General features: G+C 36.6%; 2 protein-coding genes across 7 annotated transcripts in view; one reads left to right on the plus strand and one right to left on the minus strand.

Moving 5' to 3' along the window:
• Nucleotides 1-65: 65 nt before the first annotated feature.
• Nucleotides 66-11133, minus strand: COX17 (cytochrome c oxidase copper chaperone COX17). Of its 2 annotated transcripts, XR_012488079.1 has the most exons (5): nucleotides 9931-11133; nucleotides 9628-9770; nucleotides 6236-6345; nucleotides 3167-3298; nucleotides 66-210 (listed from the first exon to the last, which is right to left on the minus strand). XR_012488079.1 is itself a non-coding variant. In XM_074301321.1 (4 exons), exons 2-3 carry the CDS (start codon nucleotides 9741-9743, stop codon nucleotides 6261-6263), a joined length of 201 nt encoding a protein of 66 aa, XP_074157422.1. In that variant the 5' UTR covers nucleotides 9744-9770; nucleotides 9931-11133; the 3' UTR covers nucleotides 66-210; nucleotides 6236-6260. The 2 variants fall into 2 exon arrangements, 1 of the variants encoding a protein (XP_074157422.1); XM_074301321.1 differs by lacking the exon at nucleotides 3167-3298.
• A 7104-nt stretch (nucleotides 11134-18237) lies between these two features.
• The window catches only part of CFAP91 (cilia and flagella associated protein 91), a 116768-nt gene continuing 111333 nt past the window's right edge, over nucleotides 18238-23672 (plus strand). For 3 of the 5 annotated variants that reach the window (XM_074301325.1, XM_074301322.1, XM_074301324.1), the window contains exon 1: nucleotides 18238-18413. In XM_074301325.1, the coding sequence (XP_074157426.1) occupies nucleotides 18302-18413 (112 nt within the window). In that variant the 5' untranslated portion in view covers nucleotides 18238-18301. The remainder of the gene's footprint in view (nucleotides 18414-23672) is intronic. The other 2 variants (XM_074301327.1, XM_074301326.1) reach the window with 2 other exon arrangements.

Below are 23672 nucleotides of genomic sequence, written 5' to 3' on the forward strand. Positions count from 1 at the left end.
CGAAAAAGCAGCATGTGACATGAATACTTTTAAGAAAAAAGGTGCAATATATACCCAAATAAACATTTCACCAAGTGCATATATATATATATTTTATTTTTTAAAGAAATTATAAATATTCACAGACATAAGAATTTTATTCTTCAAAGCCCCCAAATAATTTAATCTTATATTCATTCCTTAGGAACTATTCTTCCAACGATAGACAACCTAAGGAGAAAAAAGATATTTTAGAGAATTAGACTTCAAAAAAACATATTGCTTACTCTGACATCAATTAAAAATACTTGTAATGTGTTCCCTGAGAAAGTTCAAAAGCTCCCAATATAAATAAAATTATATTAACGATAAAAATTTTAATGTTTCTAGTTTCACTTAACTTTAAAATATACACTGAAGTAAAGTTTTCAAAACAAAATAGTTACATCAAATAACAATCTCAGAAAGCCTTTGAACTAGAGTATGTATCTGTTTTCTTAAAAACATCTCATAAAAGAAAAAAGTATTTTGTTATTCTAAAACTACAAAGAACAGAGGGGCCTGCAGGGCATTTTGCTTGTGCAAGAGTGTTTGGCAAAGATAGGTGAAGTTGAAAGCTGCAAGGTCAGCTCAGTACACCACTAACTTCCTGTGGAAAGTTCTTCAATTAGTACCTAATGTAAACTAAAAATTATAGATGTTAAGACCATTTTGAAATAATAATAATAATAAAAAAATACTGGTACAGATAATAGCAATAGAGAATAGTAAAAACAATAGACTTCCTCTCCCACCAATGTTTAAAACCACAAAAGACTAAAAAGTATAAACACATAACCCTGTTCTGACTCCTCAAGTTTCAGGTTTCAAGAAAAAATGCCTCTCAATTCAGCTCTAACACAATATTCTGTGCACATACCTAAAATCTTTTTTCTAAAATCTGTAGAAAGAAAAAAAAAGTAGATGAGGTTTTGGCCATCACAAAACTAGAAAATTAACACTTTTGCTCAGGTCATCTTCTGAGAGATTTATTCATTTTTGAAAAAATATTTTATTATTACTTATTTTTATTTATATTTTCATTTTCTAATAATTCATTAACAAATCATCATAAAATGAGCCATGGCAGAAGGTGATATTCTCTCATTATTCATTTGTCATATTAAGCTGCTAGAGAGGAACCTATTCATCTTTGTGTCCCCCAACTGTACCTAGCAGAGTGTTCTGCCCATAGCAGGGAACAATAAAGACTTTCTGGATGTATACATAGAAAAATAATGTTTCCATATACTCCTTTCTCTGGATATCTTTTTTTAATTTGCAGTTTTTCCTTATCTGCATATTGGTACATTCCACCATCTTAATGTTTGATTTAATTAAATAAGCATCTCAACATCTCCCTTCCCCAACTGAAAACTCTAGGGCTCTAGGATTTATAGGGTTAATTAATGGCTATCAATTCATTTTCCTTAGAATTCTCCCATTCAATAGGGAGAATGCTTAGTACTACTGCATTTCTCTCAATCTTGTTTCTTCTACTATAAAAATATAGAGCTTAGACTAGATCACACTATGGTCCCGTATAGATTGAAAATTCCATAATTTTCCAAAACTGGGACTGCTTCCTTGGAATCACACTCTTGTTCACTGACAAAATGAAAATGTTTGAATTTACTATACTCTCTATTTTTCCTAATATAGAACTCGGCTTCTTAACTGCTTTATGTAAAGAAACTCCAGCTATATTAAATAATTGTATCAGCCTTGCAAAAATAGAATTAAGGATTCTGTGAAGAAAAACTGATACTAGTGATAGTCCTCCCTAAAATACTGAATAAAACAATTATGTGGAAGTTGCATACAGAAAATTTTCCAGTATGAAAATTAAATCTAATTATTTTATTTTGCACCAAAATTTACTCCATCTCCCTTTATTCCAAGGATATTCTATGCCATCAATCAGCATTTGTGGATTCTAATCTATCTATCTATCTATCCACCCACTCACCTACCTAATTACCTATCTATAAAATCTAAATGTGAACAACCTTAATTTTAAGCTACTTCACAAACTCCAAAAGGGAGAAAAAATAATAGTATAAGAGCTAACTTATTAGATTTATCCTCAGAGTAGTACAATGAGTTCTGTACTAAATGTAATCTCATTTAGAAAGCTGTGACCTAGTTCACATTTATCCACTCTTTTTGGCAATGGAGCTTTAAAATTAAAGAGTTTTAAGATTTATAAAATCTTAAAAGCCTACATATAAGCATTCTAGCAATAAAAACTCCACTCAATAATAAGGTAGCATAAGGAAAAAAACATCTAATTTGAAGAGTTCAAAAACCTGGATTATAGCTTTAGCTGTACTATTAATTCACTTTCTGTGACCTTAAACAAGTTCAAAGTTTCTCATGCCCCAAGGCATACAAGAAGATTTTTTAAAAATATCTATTCTTATTTCATAAAGATTATGGGATCATAGATTTTGTACTAAAAGAGGTTCAGATGTCATCTGGTTGAAGGCCTTCGTTTTACAGATGTAGGAATTGATATTAGAGATTAAATGATTTGTCCGAAGTTATCAGAGAGGAAGGAATAGAGCCAAGAATTAAACCCAAGACCAATCACTGAAAATTTAGCACACTTTTCCACTAAACCATCCTACTTTCATAAAACTATACCAGTTTCTTGGAATGTTTAAAATTCATGATGTAACTAGGATTATCATCATGCTTTGGGGAAATGAGACAAATTCCTTTTGCTCATCGGTGGACACTATATATAGAGCAGAGACCTGCTGTAGTCAGCAACATAGTTCATGCTAAATTACTAATAAGTAGAGGAGGGAAGCTGCTTTTAATGTCAGTATTATTCCTTCTCAGAAGGCTAGGTTAAGTAAGATCCAAATTTAGTAACCAAGAAAATTTTAGATCCTGAAGGTTAAAGATTAGAGGACTTCGAGTCTGTAAGTATAGACTTAATTAAAGAACTTGATATATAAAAGGTAAGTAATTTAAGCCTAACTTTGTTGAAAATAATTTGATTTACATTTGCACTAATTCTGATTATATCTGTCATATAATGAATTTTAAAACTGGAAAAAAAAAAAAAAACACCTAATAAGTAATCTAGGTCAAACTTCAATTTATAAAGGAGGAAATAGGTCTGTTGGAAGTAACTTACCTAAGATCAAAAGGCTAATTAATAGTAGGTTAGACTAAGGCTTAGATATCTTTTCTCCAGCTCAGTGCTCAAGTTCCATTTCCTTGCCCTTCCTCTTTCCAGCCCAGGGGGGCAGGAACAATCCTAGAACCCCTTGGAAGATAGAAACAGGGGCATATATCAATGTGGGTATCCAGATATGTGACTTTATTTTCATTCAGCCACTCAGATATTTAAATTAGTAGTACAGTTTTGTGGAAAGAACACTGGAATAAAAAAACTAGGGGGAGTATTCTGGGAAGGTAGCAAAGCAGATCAGAAAATTTCAAGCTTTCCATATGCCGTCGGCACCCCCCCCCCCACATTGATCAAATTTGCACTTCAGGATGCAGACTTGGGGCAGAACAGTATCTTGCCAGGACAACCTGAGAAGACTAAAAGAAGGACCTTAGCATAGGGTTTAACCAGTGTGAAGTGCAAATACCTCCAGGCTACAACAAATGGATTTTACCTGAAAGCTATGATCAAATAAAGAATCTTGACACAATAATGCAAGAAAAGATCAAAGAAAATTGTTCTGGAGTGACAGACCATGAGGGGAAAGTACAAATAGGGAAAAAGAAAATCTAAACACCACCTCAAAGAGATTTTTTGTGGAAAACACAGAAATATTACTGCCAAATTTTTAAACCCCCAGATCAAAAAGAAAATTCTTTGAGAAACAAAACAAAATAAAAAAACTATTCAAATATGCTGGAGGTACTACAATTAGATTTGTTCAGAATTTTTCAGCAACCAGAATAAGATTGCAGGTCTTGATTTCAGACAAAAGAACTAGTCCTGTGGTTGAAAATATGATATCTAGTAAAATTATCCATAATACTGAATGGAAACAAAGACTTTCAATGAACTTGCAAATTTTCAGAACTTTTGTCTCAATTAACTCTGAACTTAATAGAAGATTTAACACAGAAGAGCCAATATCCAACATTAATTTCAAGGTACTCAACATGAACAAAGTTTAGGCTTTTTATATGGAAATGTATACCATATGTTTAAGATTGACTTCAATAATTGGGTAGCTGAAAAGAAATACTGGGACAGAGTTCAATATGATCTGAGTCTAAAAAGTAAAACTGTTTAGGAAAAGGTAAAAATAATAATCATGTTATACAAACAAATGAGATGCAAAGAAAGAAATGACAAAGAAGCATTAAAGGAGAGGAAAAGGGAAAAAAAAAGTTTGGGTTTTTTTGAAAATCTACTCACATCACATCGGGAATGGATTAAATAGGTAACACTTCATATATTATAAGGGGTATATCACCCTCCAAAATTTAGTAAGAAATAAGGGGGAAGGGAATAAGATAAGCTGGAATATAGAAGGGTGTATAGAGTAACTATAGTGGGATAAGGAATGTAGATTAATGGGAAAAGGATAAAGGGCAGGAAAGGGTGACATAGAATAAGGTGGGGTACAGAAGGGTGTTTAGATTAACAGAAGTAGAACAAGGTGTAGGATTAATGGGAATGGTTTAAAGAGGAAAGGAAAGGGTAGGGGGAGAGAAGATAAGGGAGGGATTATTGGTGAGGGGAAGTTAAGTAATAGCAAGGCAAGTTAAAGAGCATAATTAAAATAGAAGAGTTAGCAGAGATAGAAAATAAGGAATATACACAAACACTACAATAAAGACCAGAAATATAATTTATTAAGAAAAGTAGGCTAGTTATCATTGATCCTAAACAAAGTCAAACTTAAAGATGCAAGAAAGAAATTTACATTGTCAGCCATATTAATATTGTCTTAGCTGTATGTTTACATATGGATAAATGTGTGTGTATCTGCTTGAACACATGTGGGCATGTATACATGTAGGTATATGTATATGTGAATATAGATATATGCATATTATGTATGTGGCGGGGAGAGAGAGAGAGAGAAAGAAAGAGAGAGAGAATGTATGAGTGTATAAATATATCTGTGCTTAACTGTAGGTTGCTTGGGGGAGGTGGAAGGGATTAAAAAGGGAAAAAAATAAAGTAAAAAGTACACAGCAGAGAACAAAAGAATAATCTACAAGGAAGCAAAGAAAAAATGGACACTCTATGAATATAATCTCTTCTATTATCATGCATGCTTTCTTGAAATGAAAATTTACTTTTATGCATTTTGAATATTCTATAATGTTCTGCTGGGCACATGATAATGTTTTATTTTTTGCTTCTGTCTTTTTCTATTTTTTTTCTTATTTTGCATTAAATTCAATTAAAAGAAATAGGGAAAAGAAAAGAAAAAATTAATCTTATGACCTTAGAGTGACTTATCTCTGACTCTAAGATATTTGATTCTAATTCTAAATGACTCAAAATACTCCACTAAGGCTCAAGTTTCAGTTTAAAGAGGATCAAGTCTGAAATATCAGAGATCTCAAATAGGTTGTAGAAGCTCAATTTAATTCCATTTTTTACCTAACAAATCCACTTCTGGGCCATCTAGTTGTTTTTCACGAGCTCAACAGCATTCAAGAATGGGAGTTGTAAAATAAGCTCTTACCTTCTGTTCGTTCTAAGTCAGAATCTGATAATTGTGCAGTCTGGACATTATGTAATCGTACTTCTCACCATTAACCTACCAACTTCAATGAATCTGAATAACATCCCCTCCCCTCCTCTTTCCTCTTTTAGCTATAATAGCTAACCATCACTACCTTGTCTAAATGAACTGAAGTATGAAGCTAAATAAACTAAAAGCTCCAATAAAATTAGTCAATCTGATTTTATTTTTTCCCCATCCCACCTCCAAATCCTTTCAAGATAGAGAAGTTATGCTTTCTATTTTTTGAAAGGAAAGTGTTACATTCCAAACATTTGTTAATAATAATAAAAAAAAAAATATGGCTGGCAATTAGCTAACATTTAAGACTTTCTTTGTTCAAAAAATGTTTTATTTGAGACTTGTTGAAAAATTACATTAATTCCTTTCTCTCAAAATTTTAAATAAGCTACTGTTTAAGAGGTAAAATGATGATTTTTTAAAAAAAAAAACTTTGTTCAGAATAATATCTATATTCACTTTCATTTAGTACTCACCATCCATACTTATTTTTTCTTTTATTCATATTTTGAATCCCAGGGCTCTCATACACTCCTTGTGAGCTTCAATTAGATGTCCACAGTGTTCTTCTCCTTTCTCAATGATGCTATAAAAACACAGTTTAGTCATTATCCAGCAAAAAGAGACATTAAGCTTCTCAGGTAAAAAATATGGACATTAACAGGAGTCAGTCAAGCTATAAAAACTTGTTATGAGAAATGCTGTTGCAGAGACTCTTATAATTAAAATTATTTTGATGTCACAGATGATACAGATAACCTATATGTTTAAATTCTGTGTAACAAAGTCTGCATGATCTAGGTGATAAGTCCCTAGAATTCCTAATGGATTCCGCAAAATAAAGACAACAATATCCCAAGAGCTGAAGCAACACAATAGAGTCTCTTACTATATACCTATTTCTCCAAAGCCTTTTTTTAAATTTGTTACTAGAAAGAGGCTAGAATTCAGAGAATTCTTCAGGTCTTTAGACTTGGTTTTCTAGCAATGCAATTATTTAAACAAAATTCTACTGTAACAATAGCAAATTCACTAAAAACTACCCCCAATGTCTTGAGTTTATCACAAGGCTATTTCTGTGTGTTTCTCTAATATTTCCATGAGTGAAAAATATTTCTGAAGTTTTTTTGGCTTCATACTTTTCTAGGGGCAAGAGTTGAAAGAAAAATTGTATTCCCAAAGTGAAAGACAGGCAATGGAATAGGAATAGAACTAAACAATTTCCCCAATTTTGTAAGTTTTGAAAGTGGCAAGTAAGAAGGCATCAAGATAACCCTCACAGTCCAGTTTTAGAACCACTGACAAAGAAAGACATGTACTCCTGGTTATCGACTGAGCACCATGTTATTTTTTCCCCATAGAAAAGAATCCAAAAACACCGAGATACAAATATACATTAAAGTGTACTTAGCTCATGTATTCCAAGTCTATTTTGTATCTAGCCCAATACTGGAGCTCAAAGACAATAAAAATAGTAACTCTTTACCCTCCAAAAACAAAATAACTGATATGGCAAGATACGTGCACATGGAACAGGCAGTAATGTATTGTTCTGAAAGTGTCAAAAGATACAAGTTAACAGAGTCTCATGTATCATACCACTGGACAGATGATTTAAAAAATTACCAAGGGAACAGATACACAGACATGCCAGGTGGGAGAAGGGAAACAATGAAAAAGGGGTGTGTGGGAACTAAATACCAGTAGTATTAACTAAATAAAAAGAGTAAGAATAACTGACTTTCATATAGCACTTCAATGCTTGCAAAACATTCTACATACATGATCCTCACAGCTTTATGAGATGGGCACTATGTGTGCTGTCCCCATTTTACAGATGAGGAAATTGAAAAGCTTAGAGAAGTGACTTGTCCATAGTTACACAGCTAGAAATGTGAAAGGGGGAGATTAAGCTAGGTCTGCCTGACTGGAAACAGAAACAAAAGATGAAAAGTTAAGTAAATGAGAATAGTGGCAAAGATCAAAATAGTCACATGGGACCATGGGGGGGAGGGGCGGCATAAAGACATTGACACCACCTTGAAAAAACTACAAAGCATGTGCCATGACAAATACTAACGTGGGTAAACCTTTAAAACAACCTGCACAGATGAAGAAGCTGGTCTGTTTTGTTAGCTTGCTTGAGAATAGTACAGAAATGACAGCAGCAAAAAAATCAAACTCTTAGACATGTTTAAATAATGAACCAAGTATAACAAAAATACATTTTATAGGAACAAATGTGAAGCCCTGTACTTAAAAAAGAAAAATTAACCATACAAGTATCAAACAAGGAGGGCTGGTATTACAGTATTCCATGCTAATAAAAAAAAAAAAGTCTAGTTTTAATTGATTTCAAGAATAATGTGATTGCCAGAAAACTGAACATAGTCATGGAATGAACTGATGGAAGCAGTTATCAAAGCAAGAAAGATACAGCATTTACACTGGCCAGATATCTGGAGGACCGGGCTGAAATGCCCATTTTAAAAAGAGTTACTGGAAGTTTTCATGGTTCTAGAAACCATGTTACGTAAGGATTGGTTATTAATTAGAATTGAGGGTTCTAAATTCATGAATTTAGCATTTGTTGAATAGATTATTTTCCCCCCTGACACTGGGGTTAAGTGACTTGCCCAGGGTCACACAGCTAGGAAGTGTTAACTGTCTGAGACGGGATTTGAACTCGGGTCCTCCTGACTTTAGGGCTGGTACCCTATCCACTGCACTGCCTCTTGTTGCATAGATTTCCTAAGTCAATTTTCATTTTTGAAATAAGGAAACTGAAGCACAGAGGTTACTAAATTCACAAACCCATGAACTTAAGTCAGTGAGAGAACTTAAGTCTGAGTGCAAGATGAAGGTTTTTTTTTTTTTTGCCTTTTTTTTTTTTTTTTTTTTTTGTGGCAACATAGCTAATTTGGAAATGTGTTTTACACGATATGACATGTCTAACTGATAATACTGCTTATCTTCTCAATAAACAGAGGGGGAGGAAAAGAACTTTAAATGTTAAAAAATAAATAACAAAATTTAAGAACAGAAGTCCATTTTTAAACCACCATAAAATGAGATATACTTTAGTGTGGCAGACCGAAAACTTGTCTAAAGGGTAGGAAGACCCAAGTTCAAGTTCAAGTTCAACTTCTGCCTGTGATCCTACACAAATAGCCTTTAATCTCTCAGAATTCTAGGTAATTCTCCAAAAAGCAAAGCAGCGGAGGCGTTAATGGGCATGGGAAGGGAATTCTCCACACTAAGGAGATGCACAACGGAGCTAGAGGCGCCAGCGTCTGACGAGACAAGTACTTTAGAACTAAGATTGCGTTTCTGAGTCCGAGGGTCTGTAGGAAGTTTAATGGTTTTATTTAACCCGAGTTCCAGCCGAAACAGTTCAAAGACCCAGTCCGTCCTCTGGCTAGCCCTGAAATATAACAGATACATGAGATGAAGGTATCAGTCACTCGGTCTTCTTAAAAAGTGAGAGAGCCGAAAGCTTTTTTTTTTTTAATTATTCATTCTAAAGCAGCAGACCTGAAGGGTTAGAGAAGTAACCTCCGAAGCGACCCTCTGCCACAAAGGTCATAGGGCGGGACCGCGGCAGGGCCCTTTGACCCTTGCCCTGTACCACGCAGTCCCGTGCTCCACAGGCAGTAAGGAAAGTTCGTAGCTCGGGAAGTCCCCTCTTGCAGGCTCAAAATGGGGAAGTTGGTCTAGATTGAAGGGTCTTAATTTGGGGGAGAGGGGAGAGTCTGGATTTTAGAAGCTTTTGTAATTATTTTTCAGGGTGATCGGCTTCCTTTGTAATGCTGTTTATTTTATTTTGTGCACGGGAGGTTACGAGTCCGCGCAGGCGGACGCCACTCACCAAGCATCGCGGGCTTTCTTGGTCTCCGGGCATGCGCAGCACGGTTTCAGCGGCTTCTTCTCCTCGACCTTTCCCGAAGAGTCGGAGTCGCAGCTGGCGGCCGCCAGGGTGGACATCTCCAGAGCAGTTGCAGAGGACGGCTCCTTAAGTACCCGGACAACAAGGGTCGTTTACTACCCGGAGGCCGGCGCACCTTCCCTCCCCCTCCCCAGCCCGCGGGATCTCCTTGGTCCCTGCACCCAGAGTTAGGGGAGGGCCCTTTTCGTGAATCTCCCACTCGATAGGAATAGGACCGGATCTTACCTCCGAGGCCTCAGTTCGGGAACTATTTTCCGCACCTCTCCGGAAGTTGGGGAGGAAAAAGAGGAACCGGAGGTCCCGCCTACCCCGCCGAAGCAGCTATGCCACGGGACAAGCCAAAGATCAGGCTTACGTCATACGGAAGCCGGCGGAACCGGAAGTGTGCCTAGTGGAGGAGGACGGGACCGGACGGGACAGGACGGGATGGGCGTCTTAGGGCTTTTTCCTTTTTTTAGCCTTCTTGTACAGTCACGGATGATGCAAGCAGTAGGAACCTAGAAAATGGTTTTTTCCAACTGAGACGATTTTGCAAAGCAACAAGTCCCCATGTTTTTACTTGGAGGAAGTTAGGGTGAGCTGAGGCAGCCCATGTGTGCTTCCTATTTCAGTGTTCTCTGTCCCTCCTTCCGTGGCAACTTGGTAGAGCAGAACACTATTACACTTAGTGGGACACTCGTTGTTCCTGGAGTGAGGAAGATCTCCGTTCAATTCCAGGGCAAATCACGTGAGAGTCTCAGTTTTCTTAACTGTAAAAGGGGGATAAAATATCTCCTAAGGTTGTTATGTGAATCAGACTGATGAGGTCCTTAATGGTGTGCTGAACCAAAACTGAAGAATTGATCCCTGAGGCAGGCAAGGAGAAGGCTCTGATGGAGATCAGTTCAGCTTCGTGGTTCCACTTTCTGGGGAGGTTTTCCAGTCTGAAATCCAAGTTACATCTGATCCCGAGACTTGCCCTTTGGAGAGGTTTGGAGCAGTCTCACCTTGTTATGTCCTACCAGAAACCCCCATCATGTTCCTGAGGTTAAATTTTCCCTATAAAATCTCCCTGTGGCCTATCCCATGGCTGCTGCCTTCCTTTGGGTCAGTGGGCCACAGCACTGTTCTTATTCTCTTTTGTCTTTCCCCTCCCCCAAGCCACCGCGGTATTTTCCCCAAACTCCGCTATGCTTCTCAACCCCATTTCTCCTCCTTAACTGCTAACTTTTGGGGTACTAAGTCCCTTTCGGGACTTAGCCTGCCAGGTGGGGACGTGCCCCAACCTCATGGGGTGCTCCCTTTCCAGTAGGAAATTGTGAATTCCACTAAAGAACTTGTCTTTCACATGCTCTCCACTCTATTTTACATTTACTATTCCTGGTGTCTAGTGTAGCCCTTCATTTTGTCTGTAACCTCCTTCCCTAAATAAATCTACCTTTTGCCAGAGAAAATGTCCATTGTGAATTCTACATGTGACCAAACTTTTGGTGCCTATCATCTGATTCTACATCAACCACATCAAAACTCTGGAGAAGAGAATAAATCAAAGAGTAAATCAAGCAAAGTAGGATTGAAGAAACGATTTTTAAGAATTATTATTCGATGTGTCAGATTCTTTATGACTCCATTTTCTTGGTAAAGATTCTTGGAGTAGTTTGCCATTTTCTTCTCCAGTTCATTCCTCAGATGAGGAAACTGAGGCAAACATTGAATGATTTTGCCAGGATCACACAGCTACAAAATGTCCAAGGCTGAATTTGAATTGAGGTCTTCCAGACTTGGGGCATGGCAATCTATTCACTGCACCACGTAGATGCTCTTTCAAAGAATTTAAGCTATTTGAAAGCAGAATAGGCTGAATGAATGGGTAAGGGATTCCCTCTCCTTGGAGGTATTTAAACATAGACTTGTCAGGAATGTTGTAAAGATTTTTGGGGTTTTTTGTTAGATTATTCTAGTAATAGAATACTGTATTGCCTCTGCTATCTAACACCTTTGTGACCCTGGGAAAGGCATTTAGCTTCTTGAGACTCCACATCTGGAAAATGAGAAAATTAGATGAGGTTCTTTTCAGCTTCAGATCTGACAACTGATTTTTTTCCTCCAGCTGTTCTTATTCCTATTTTAACAGTAGTTATTTGAAAATGAAACATTCTACACTCCAAGGAAAAAGATATGTTAGTACTAATTATTCCTAGGTTCGTGCGTAGCTAGATGGGTGTTCAGAGAGTTCAAGTTACTGTAAACAATTTGGAAGCCTCACTATTTCCTGAGGCTAGCATGGAGAAGCACTGATCAAATTATAAATGCATTTTTATTAGATCTTTTGTTCTTTAAGAGGACTTTTATTACAGTTTTACCCCAGGTTAAATTCTTAACATAACTCCAGAGTTACTGTATCTAATCAGAAGGTCAAGTTATGATGTTAGCCCCAGACTTGGTATTTCCCCAATAAAGTACTGTACCTCACTAATTCGATAACTCCTTTTGGGGGTTAACCCACCAGGCAGTGGCATAATCTACTACTAACCTCTAAACTCCCACCTCTTGGAATAGAGTTCTTTAGGAATTTGCCACAACTTAATGGATTCTTCCTCCTCAATGGTGGCTTTCCCCTGGTTATTTGTGAGTTTCTGCTGAGAAATAGCCTTTGTCTTTCCCACTGTTAATCGCTAAAACCCCTTTCTTTACTAAAAACCCTATTTGGATTTAACCTGCTATTAACAGTATAAGAAGACATTTGCCTCTTGATCTAAGATCTGAGCCTACACAGTTTTTGAAGACAATCCATGACATTGACCTGTAACCCCAACATACTTTTGAAATCCATAACTACCATTCCCTAATATTTGGGTGGCTAACCTCAACAGTACCAAAAAATACTCTTCCAAAAGGAAATATAGACTCACACAAGAGATGTATTTTATTTCAGATACTTTTATTCGGCAATCATTTTCAAATTTCTACTTCATTATTTTTCCCTAGTATTGCTTAATGGATAATGAATTCAGAATACGCCCTTTTCCCCCATTAGATATTCCTTTTAAATTTCTGGAAAAAAATTAAATTTTAAAGATTTTAAAATTTTTAATTAAACTTTTTAAAAACTTAATTGTAATGACTGATTTCAGGTAATTTTTGTCTAATGATTATGCTATTTAACATAGGATTAAATTCTTATATTTTAAAGATAAATTTCAGTTTTTAAAATGTCAAATAAGTTGTGTTCTCATAACTTTTAAAGCCTTAACAATCCCAACATATCTCCTAGAACTCTTATTATTATTTTTTCCCCCCCTGAGGCTGGGGTTAAGTGACTTGCCCAGGGTCACACAGCTAGGAAGTGTTAAGTGTCTGAGATCACATTTGAACTCGGGTCCTCCTGAATTCAGGGCTGGTGCTCTATCCACTTCGCCACCTAGCTGCCCCCTTTTTTTATTATTTATTTATTTATTTATTTTTTCTGATCCCATAACTCTTAAAAAAACCCAAAAAAACCAAAACAAAAAAAAAAAAAAACACAAATGCCAAAGACTAGAAAAAATATTAACCTTTTTTGGGGTGTGTGTGAGGGGAGTAGAATTCACTTGGTTGTGATGACAAGTGATGGTATACTCTTATTATATAAACCTCTATTGTATGTCCATAAATCTTTGGGCTCTTTGTTTTGTAATGGCTGCCCCAGTGTCATCTTTATCATGGTAGCAACAAGTCATTACATGATTAATTAAATTTTTTCATACCATACTAGTTGGTAGAAGTTAACTGTCAAGGGAATTTTTTCCCAATAGATGATTTGGCCAATAAAGTGAATACCCTGTTAATATGGTAATTCTTGTTCATATATATAGATATAGATATAGATATATCTATATCTATATATCTATATCTACTTTGTTACTTACTAAATGGATAACATAATTTTCTTCAGTGGTACACCTGAAACCCATTCATGTTTGTTCATTCTGAAACTCTTTATCCACATTCCTATATAACTTCTGTAAAAGAGGACAATCTAACATTCTAGGGACCTTTCTTTTCCTTTTTTTTTTTCTTTATTAACATGCCCTCAGGACCCGTGTATCAGTAGGTGATTCATCTGTTATTTTTCTCTTCAGAGCCATAATTCTCTATAAGGACAAGAAGCTTGCTCTAGATTCAATTGAGAAAATAGTTGTGGACCCTCTAGGGCACTGTGTAAATACTGCTAAGAAAGTCTACTGCACTATTTCTTCAACATAAACTACCCCAATTCTCTGATTTTGAGCCCAGATCATTGTCCATTTATAACATCTGTCAAATCTACCAATACTGATTTTTTTTTTTTTTTTTTTTTTTTTGGATCTAGCACTAAATATAGAACCTTTCCTATACTTTGTGGAGTAGGAGTGACACCATATGCTGAGACAGAAGAATTACATTGTCATTTTTGAATCTTGTTTCTCTGAGTAACTGATTTAATTTTGTATTTATGTTGCTTTCTTTCTACTACAAAGCCTACCTTTCTACCTCTTAAAATGAAATCTTCAAATACTTCAGAGCCCATGAGAGGCAGTGGGGTATGGTAGAAAGAATGCTCAATTACAATCAGAGGTTCTAGACTTGAATCCCTGCCCTTTCTTACTTTGTGAGCTTGGATAAGTCATTGCTTTAAGACTTATATTCCTCCTCGAAATGGATGGTCTTTAAGACCTCTTTTTGCTTTAGAGGCTACATATAATATGATATTGCATTATTAAGTACAACTCATGCTTAACTAATTCTTAACTAAGTAGAACTCATGATTTTTAAAAATCATCTAGATCCTATAACCTTGAAAATCTGAGCTATCAAATCTTTACTATACTTTACTATACATAATTAAACTATGAAGCACATCAGTATCAATAGGGGCTGCAAGGAAACTAGGTCAAGAGAAATAAGACCTGGATTCACCTCCAAAGCCAATCAATATTGTCTCTGTTGAAAATATAATCTAATCCACTTGGATTTAAGAGGGTAGGGGGAAGGAGGTGCCCTGGTTAAAAAATAAAAAAAATCTAATTAATCAATAAACATTTAAGTGCCTACTATGTGTCAATCACAGTGCTGAGCTTTGAGGGAAAAAAAAAGAGCTTCAATAGGAAACAACATACAAATAAGTGGGTGAGAGTGTGTGTGTGTGTGTATGTGTGTGAGTGTGTGTGTATCTCAAGCTATATACTAGAAAAACAGGAAATAATTAACAGAGGGAGAGCACTAGAATTAATGGGGATTGGGGAAAGTTTCTTAAAAGAAGCCAGAGAACACCCAGGGGGACAGTCAGATAGGTCTTATTTGTAAAATAGGAAATAAGCCAATGTCACTAGATCAGAGTGCATGTTGGAGTAAGATATAAAAAGAGTGGAAATATTGAAAGGAGCTAGCTTATGGGTGGCTTTGAAATTCAAATAGTGCCAATAGGAGGTACTGTAGTTTATTGATTGGGAAGGTGACAGGATCACTTTAGAAAAATCACTTCATTGGCTGAATAGAATATAATTTGAGTTGAAAAAATCTTCAGGCAGGCAGGCCCATCAGCAGGATATTATAATAATTCAGGCATTAATTGATAAGGACATCACCAGAATGGTAGCAATATCAAAAGAGCAAAGGGAGTATTGGTGACAAATCTGAAAATAAATGTCAGTTTATGCAACTTTTCTTAATTTTGAAAATACTAACTGTTCACACACCAATTGTCACAACCACAGTTAACTTTAAAAAGCTATATATATTCTAATAGTGGTAATAAGCAAAAATCTTTTTTAGTTGAAAGAAACTAAACATATGTGTTGTGTGTCTTTAGTGTTGGCAAATTTCAATACATATACTAATAGCAATACAGTGAGCTGTAACCCTGACAATGAGGGGGTGATAGTAACATGGGACAAGTTTGATTCCCAGTAGGGCTTCATAACTGGAATATGGGTCCTTCAGGTACTTGTCCGAGCTCAGGGACCATCTGGGGCTAGTGTTAATCAATTCTGGGATTTTGCTTTGATTGAATTAATGTTTGGCTAGCTTTCTGGAAGTCCTCCAGAAGCGCCTTGGTCTCAGCAGGATGGACACCATGAGAATGGACAAGAATAGTCCAAAGTCTTTATTTTCTCTTATAGTCTGTGTCTGTCATAGTCTGCTCAGTCTCCTCCAGCAGTCTGCCAGTCTGAATCAGTCTCCAACTGAGTCTGACTTTGTCCCCAGTTTAAATATGCTATTATAATTACGTTATTACAGTATACTGAATATGTATGAACTAGAGAACCATTACATTACCATGCTAAGTACTAAGTATATATGTGAAGTAGAGAACCATTATCTAATCAATTCCACTGAGTTAATATTAACCTTGTTTCAAATATACTTCTTTGGAGTTCCAGCTCTCTACAATTGTTATGCCAGGCTCCCTAGGTCTCAACTCTGGAAAACAGGGTATCTCCTAATAGTTTAAAAAAAAAAAAAAAAAAAGGAATATAAAGAGAAAGGTGGTCTTGATTGGCATGGGGAATGGGGAATGGGGATTCTGACATCGAAGAGATGTTTCACAGGTGAAATTAATAGGCCTCAGCAACACCTTGCCTTGGGTAAGAGACAGAGAGGGGTCCACAGTAACTCTTAGTTTCTAAGTTGGAGAGGCAGGGAAGTTAGTGTTGCTCTCTAAAATAAGAAAGATAGAAGAGAGGTAAGGTTTAGCAGGCTGGGTAAACAGATCAGTTTTGGACATAGTATTGAATTTAAGATGATCACCTTGCCAGATAAGATGCCAGACACTGAGATCTTTTCTCAAACTAAACTTCCAAGTATTCATACTCTACTTCAGGGAACACAACTCCATTGGGCTGGCCAATGTTCAAATGTCAAATATATAATTGCCAAAAAGATATTTTATGGAGAACTCACACAGGGTGAATGCTTACAAGGTGGTCAAAAAAAAGTGATATAAGGATACTCTCAAAATGTCTCTTAAGAATGTTAGAAATTGTGTGACATGGGAAACACTGACACACAACTTAGCAAATGATTAAACATGGGATAGGGTCTCTCTCTTAGTTACCAGTAAGATTCTTGCCAAAGTCCTCCTTAATAAGCTGATCTATGCCTGGAAAAAGGTAAACTACCAGAGAACCAATATGGCTTCAAAAAGGGCCAAAGAACAGTCAATATAGTGTTCACTATTCAACAACTTCAGGAGAAATGCCAGGAGCAGAAGTCTGTATACAACATTTGTATATCTGACCAAGGTCTTTGATACTGTTAAATCTCCAGAGCTTATGGAAAATGTCAAAATTTGATTACACAGACAAGTTCATCAATATTGCGCTAAACTGAAGATGAGATAGCAAGATAACCTTACGTGATATAAGTACCAGATTCTGGACTACAACAATTGTAGTTTGAATGGGATATAAAGATGTAAATCCAATAAAATTTATGAGATTTAATAGGATTGCAGTTATAGATGGGATATAAGAGCTTTCAGGCTTAGAATGGCAGTCATTGACAGAAGTGGGAAGAAGGGAAATGGATGTTTATAGGATCATGCTCTAGAGCTGGAAAGGATCCTCTCAGAGAGCTGTTATAATTTCTTCTTTTCACAAAGGAGGAAACAGGCCCAGAAAGTATAAGTAATTTGACTAAGATCACATAGCTAGTGTCAGAGGTGAGATCAGAATCCAGATGCTCTGACTAGAGCTACAAACTGAGGCCCAGAGTTAGGGAATTGGCCCATTCTGCTGCAGTTATGTCTATGTTGAGTCTTCTAAGCAGGAACATCTTCATTTTCTGACGACAACTGGAAGTGAGAATAACTAGAGTTCTGACTAAAGGGCAAGGAGATGTAGATTTTGGAATTATTGACATTAGAGGCATTGAAACCTTGAGAATGGTTGCAATCATAGGACACAGAAAATCACAGTAAAGAAAGGCTCCAGGCTCTGTGCAAGTTGAGGGGGAAATGCTGACTAAAATAAGCCATTGCCATATCTCCAGGTTATCATCAAAGAAGGGGAAATCTATTATATTTAAAGACCTTTCTACCATGTTCTGGACTGGAAAGTCATGATTTCCAGTTAAAGGATTTTACTGCCCGAGAGAATGGGGCCAGACACTTAGTTGACCTACCTAGATCTCAGTTTTCTCATTTATAAAATGAATAAAACCTCCAAATCTCAAGACAACCGACCCCATTCTGCACCCCGCCGGGAGCGCGTGTTTGCCCCGGCGTGGAGTCGAGGTGACCGCACACCTCTGTGCACAGAGTAAAATCAGAGAATTTCACGCACGTGTTAGGGTTTTCCGACTAATAACTGCCCATTTTTACCTTAAGGTTCCGGGTTTTCCACAAAAGGATTGCCGGATTTAATCTACAAAACCACCTGGGCTTTTCGCCGCGCGCTCCAACCGCGCCCAGGGAAGGTAGAGGAAGAGCCGGCAGATGGGCGGGCGGAGCCCACCCCTCCCCTCCCCTCCCTCACCTTTCTCCCCCCCCCCTCACCTTTCCCCCAGATGCGCCTGCGCGGCGGTTGCCTTAGCGACGCCGCCCAACAATCTGTAGGCCTAGGCTGGCCAGGCTTGACTGTACGTAAAGGCCGCCACCATGAGCCGATCTGTGACCATCGAGCAAGCTCCTCCTCAGCGTCCCCGGTTCCGGCTGAGGACAGGGCTAGGGAGCTCTGTCGCCAGCGGGAGACTATATGATTACCTGTACGGTAAGGATGGGACCCACGCGCTTCCTGCCTCTCACCTATTCCCAAAGTGGACGGGAACTCTGCCTTCCGGGAGTGAGAGAGGAGGCATGTGTGGGTTAGAGACAAATTTAAATGATGTGTCTGCGCAGGTGTTTCGGAGGTTCGGGATCGCGCGCCTTTGGGATGCGCAGTTGGGGTGCTCACCCTGCTCGACTTATACCCCATCCGCTCCTCACTGCGCAAGCGTGTTCTTGATTGCAGACTTCCGAGTGCGAGAACCCCAGGGACCCTCCTGGGGCCGAGGCACCTTCTGTCCAATGAAACCGACCTTTATTAAGCGCTTACTGTGTTTGTGGCACCGAGTGCCAGGGCGTGGGGGTGCAAAGACAAAAACAACACAGACCCCGCCCTCAAGCCACTAAAATTCCTCTGGGGTGGGAGAGGCTCCAAGCCTTGATTTTGCCCTTCGGTGTGCTAGGGACTCCAGAAAACTTTGGGGATACAAAGAGTGGGAGATTAGCAAAATCAAAAAGACTTCTTGACCTTAGAATAAAATTGATTTTCTTCTGGAAAATGCAATGCCATTCACAATCTGATTACAGTTTACCTTAACAGACTTTTAAAAAATCATTTTGTAGCATGCATATTACCAACCTGCCAAATTGTCCTACTAGTTGTTGCTCATGCATAACAGTATCTTTCATATCCCTTCCTTATATACATGCTGAAATGCTGCAGTCCCTCCTCTCTTCTGTCTCTTGCAATTCCTGTCTTCTTTCGGGGCTCAGCAACCAACACCGTTCGTTCTTACACACAAGGCTTGTCAATTCCATTTTCTTCCTGTGCCCCTCTCCTCATTTCTTTAAATTCTTTAATTTTTTTTTTTTTTTGTATTTCTATATCTGTGTACATATTATCTCTGATAAAATATAAGGCCCTTGAGTCCAGGAAGATGTTTCATTCTTTTGTCTCTAGCACCTAGCACAATTTAGTAAAGGTTTAATAATTGCTAGTTGAATTGAATAATACCACTCTGTCAGTGTTTCCGATGTAAAAACCGAAAGTTGCAAACATAGCTCATTTAAAACCTTTTTGTTTTCAGTTCTCAATTCTCTCTTTCTCCTTCTCCTCCCCACTTATTAAGAAATACAATAGCCATTACATAATTGAAATCATACAAAAGACCTTTCCACATTAACCTTGTTACCATTTTTTTTTTTAATGGGAAGGAAAATTCAGTATGTCCTGAATCTGTCAGTGCTCTCCCTGGAGGTGGATACCTTTTTTCATCTCAAGATCTTGGGAATTAGTGTGCATCATTGTATTGAGCAGAGTTACTACATCTTTCACAACTGATTATCAGTTTTGCTGTTACTGAGTACAATGTTGTATTTCTGTTTTGCTTTGCATCAGCTTATATAAATCTTCCCAGATTTTCTGATCATCATTTCTTAAGCATTATAATGTTCCATCACAATCATGTTTGGGTTTTGAAGATGAACCCCAAACTATTGCTGGGGTTCAGGTCACTGTAGCAAGGTGTCCCAAAAGAATCTGAAGGCTTAGACTATCAAGAGGTACAGATTTTATCATCAGTGGGCTAAATTCTAAAAGAGAAAGTAGTGAAGTAGTGGGGAACAGACAGAATATTTACAAAGGTAGGAGGATTTTTAATTTGGGGATCTGTTTAGATTACTAGATTCTTAGAATACTAACTTCCAGTTTATTTAATTTCAAAGGAAGCCTTTGATTTGTTAATTTTATAAAGACTACAGATATGATAATGCATCAGTTTCAGGACTCTACCGATTTGCTAATTTTGTGGCTTAGCAGTTGGAGTCTTAGGTCTTTCAGACCTTAGATCAGCTAGTTCCCTTAGTTTGGTATCTTCTTTTCGAGTGTTCTTAAGGCAGACATCTTTGAGGCTAAATCTTAGACACAAATCTAAATGATAGAAACAATTTAGAGTCATGGTACAGTATTCATGAGATTACAATCACATCATTCCCTCCGCAAACAGTATTCTTGAGATTACAATTCATATCAATTATACACCACAACTTGTTCAGCTATTCCCCATTGACGATTATTGTGATTCAGTAGTTTCAGTTATGTTCAACTCTGTGACCCTAATTGGAATTTTCTTGCAGAATACTGGAATGCTTTGCCATTTCCTTCTCCAGTTCCTTTGTAGTTGAGGAAACTAAGGCACTAAGGCAAACAAGGTTAAGTGATTTGGCCAGGCTCACACATCTGATGTTCACACATCTAATGTCTGAAGCCAGATTTGAACTTGGTTCTTCCTGACTCCAGGCCTAATGCTTTATCCACTGGGCCATTTAGCTGCCCAAAATAACCCATCTATGGATATCTCATCAATTTCTAATTCTTTGCCATCACAAAATAACTGCTATAAATGCATTTGTACATCTAGGTCATTTTCCTTTTTCTTTGATTTCTTTGGGATTTAGATCTAGTAATGGTGTTGCTATATCCAAGGATATGCAGCTCTTTGATCATAGTTCTTTAGTAATGTTGAACCAGTTCACAACTTTGCCAACTGCATTATAGTCTCTACTCAAACATTTGTCATTTTCTTTTTCTGTTATATTAACAAATTTGATGTGTGTGAGATGGTACCTGAATTGTTTTTACTAGTAAATAGTGATTTAGAGCATTTTTTCCTGTGACTATTGATAACTTTGATTTCTTATTTTGAAAATTACCTATTCTTATTTGAGCATTTACCAATTGAATAGTTCTCATGTTTATATATTTCTACAGGTTCTCTATATATTTAAGAAATGAAATTGTAAATTTTTCCCTCTATTTATTGTTTTCCTTCTGATTTTGCCTATATTAGTTTGTGTAAATCCTATTTAACTAATCAAATTTTTCTTCTTATTCCCAAATTCTTAAAGTCTGTTATTTGGTCACGACCTGTTTCCTTGTCCATAGATCTGAGAGGCAATTTTTTCCCATGTTCTTCTGATTTGCTTATGATACAAAACCCTTTATGTATAAATCATGTATATATTTTGGGTTTATATTGGTACATAGTGGTTCAGCTTGGAAAAATTCAAATCAGCTAGGTGATCAGTTAATAAAATAAGACATTTATTCAGAATCAAGATGTTACAATTCAGGACAACACACTACTTTATTCAGATAGGTATGCCCAGGAAGGAAAGATAGAAGGGGATTTTTATGGGACACAGATGTGGGAAACAAACAAACAAAAAGTATATAGTCTGGATACAAAGGACAGCCAAATTGTGGGAAGGGAGTTTTGAAAGTGTTGAAAACTTATGGGAACAATATCACAGAAGTGCAATTCTGTCCAGGAACAGGAACTGCTGGAGTGTGTGTGTGGGGGAGGGGTCAGGGTGGATCAAGAATCCACCTTAGACCGACAAGACTTTGGGTTAGTTCTAGGTGCTGTTGAACTATGACAGTGCTAGTAACGTGGATTCTAATATGAGATGCAAAGCAACATGAAGATAGAACTTGATTCCCAAAAAGAGGAGCAAAGCACATACAAGGAGAATGAGGAGTCCAGGAAAGAAGGCAGACAAAATTTTAAAGCTAAAAAGCAGCCAATTAAAAAGGTCAGAGATCTACCCATATGGGGAGGGAATAGATGCCTTGCCATGGAAATAAAATTCTGAGGCAGGAATGCCAAAAACCAAAATTTTCCACCAAAAGGTGTTGGATTGGAAGCTACCTATCCCCAGTGTCCATTTAATCAGTACATTTCATTTTTAATCTTGTATGTCCGGTTGCTCCTTCTGTAACTATTTCTGGAAGTATCTTCTCTTGGACATTCTGGAATCCATGGTCTCATTCTTAGGGGAGCTTTGAATGGGGGCTTCTCTTTAGTAGATTTGCTTCCCTGGTTGCTTATCACTTGTAGCTCTTTAAATGTTTTTGCAGAAATTTTATATAAAAACATTTCAATACACTTTAGTATAGCCTCTTTTTTAAAAATTATATTTTATTTTCCCAAATAAGTGCAAAGATAGTTTTCAACATTCACATTTACAAAACCTTGTGTTCCAAATTTTTATTCCTCTCTCTCCCTCTCCCCTCCCAAAACAGCAAGCAATCTGATATAAGTTATATATGTGAAATTTTAAAATCATATTTCCATATTCATCATACTGCACAAGAAAAATCAGATCAAAAGGGGAAAAAAGATAAGAAAAAAAAACAAGTAGATAAACAGCAAAAAAAAGGTGAAAATACTATGTTTTGATCCACATTCAGGCTCCATACTTTTGTCTCTGGATGTGGATGGCACTTTCTACTACAAGTCTATTGGAATTGCCTTAAATCACCTCATTTTTGAAAAGAGCCAAGTCCATAGTAGTAGTACATCCTCTTATTAAACATTATTTCTCTAATAACCAGTTCATGTGATGAAAACCGTGTCATCCTTGTGGTTCTGATAACATTAAATTAGGAACTGATAGTTCACTTAAAACTTCAGAGAATTTTTGTTCTTAAATACCCCTTGCTGTTTCTATCTTTATCTAAATTCTGTACCTGAATTTAGAACTATCAATATTAAGCTAAATTTTTAAAAAATCCAGGAGAATCTGACTCATCAAATTGGTCTTTTTGGTTTAACATTTACTATTTTCCAAAAAAGTCTTATAAGTTAGGTCTTTGCATGCTTTTCTACAATAGAATTGATTGCATTATCATTATCTTCCTATATTGTAAATTAGTAAGTTATTATTCTTATATATTTAAGAAAATAAATTACAAATTTAAATAAGCTAAATACTTTAAAATATCATAGAAGGTAGAATTTTTAAAGCCTTTTATGTAATTTGTTCTAAAGTTTTCTCTTTTGACACTCCAGTGAATTCCAATCACTGATTTAGAGACTGATAAGGATCTAATATTCACATAAAACGATAGGTAACCGCTAACGCACAAATGAATTTACTTAAAAGTTGCAAATTTAATTTCATTTGTAGCAAAAAGTCCTGGGATATGGGATGTTTAAATACACAAAGTAATGAAGTTCAAAACAGCAAATCAAATAAGTGGTCTACAGTAAAATATGTTTGTATCACAAGGCATATTCTACAAACCAGTGATGATTTCACATTAAATAATAAGTTCAAGTAAAATTTACTTTTTCTTTGAAATATTCCATAAGTCAATTTTAAGAAAACTGATTTCACTAAAAGTCTTTTCTTCAAAACAAAGCTGAAAAAATTTCTCATCTTAATTTGAACTAATTAATGAAAAATCATTGTCTAATACTAT

This window comes from Sminthopsis crassicaudata, chromosome 3 (genome assembly GCF_048593235.1).
Source record: "Sminthopsis crassicaudata isolate SCR6 chromosome 3, ASM4859323v1, whole genome shotgun sequence".
Classification (NCBI taxonomy): Eukaryota; Metazoa; Chordata; class Mammalia; order Dasyuromorphia; family Dasyuridae; genus Sminthopsis; species Sminthopsis crassicaudata.

What these genes read in the sequence shown, in the direction of transcription:
- COX17 (XM_074301321.1), bottom strand. Translation starts at nt 9,743, where the DNA reads ATGTCCACCCTGGCGGCCGCCAGCTGCGACTCCGACTCTTCGGGAAAG. An exon ending in AAGAAAGCCCGCGATGCTTG is followed by an intron (nt 6,346 to 9,627) that starts GTGAGTGGCGTC and finishes GTGTTTTTATAG; the next exon opens with CATCATTGAGAAAGGAGAAG.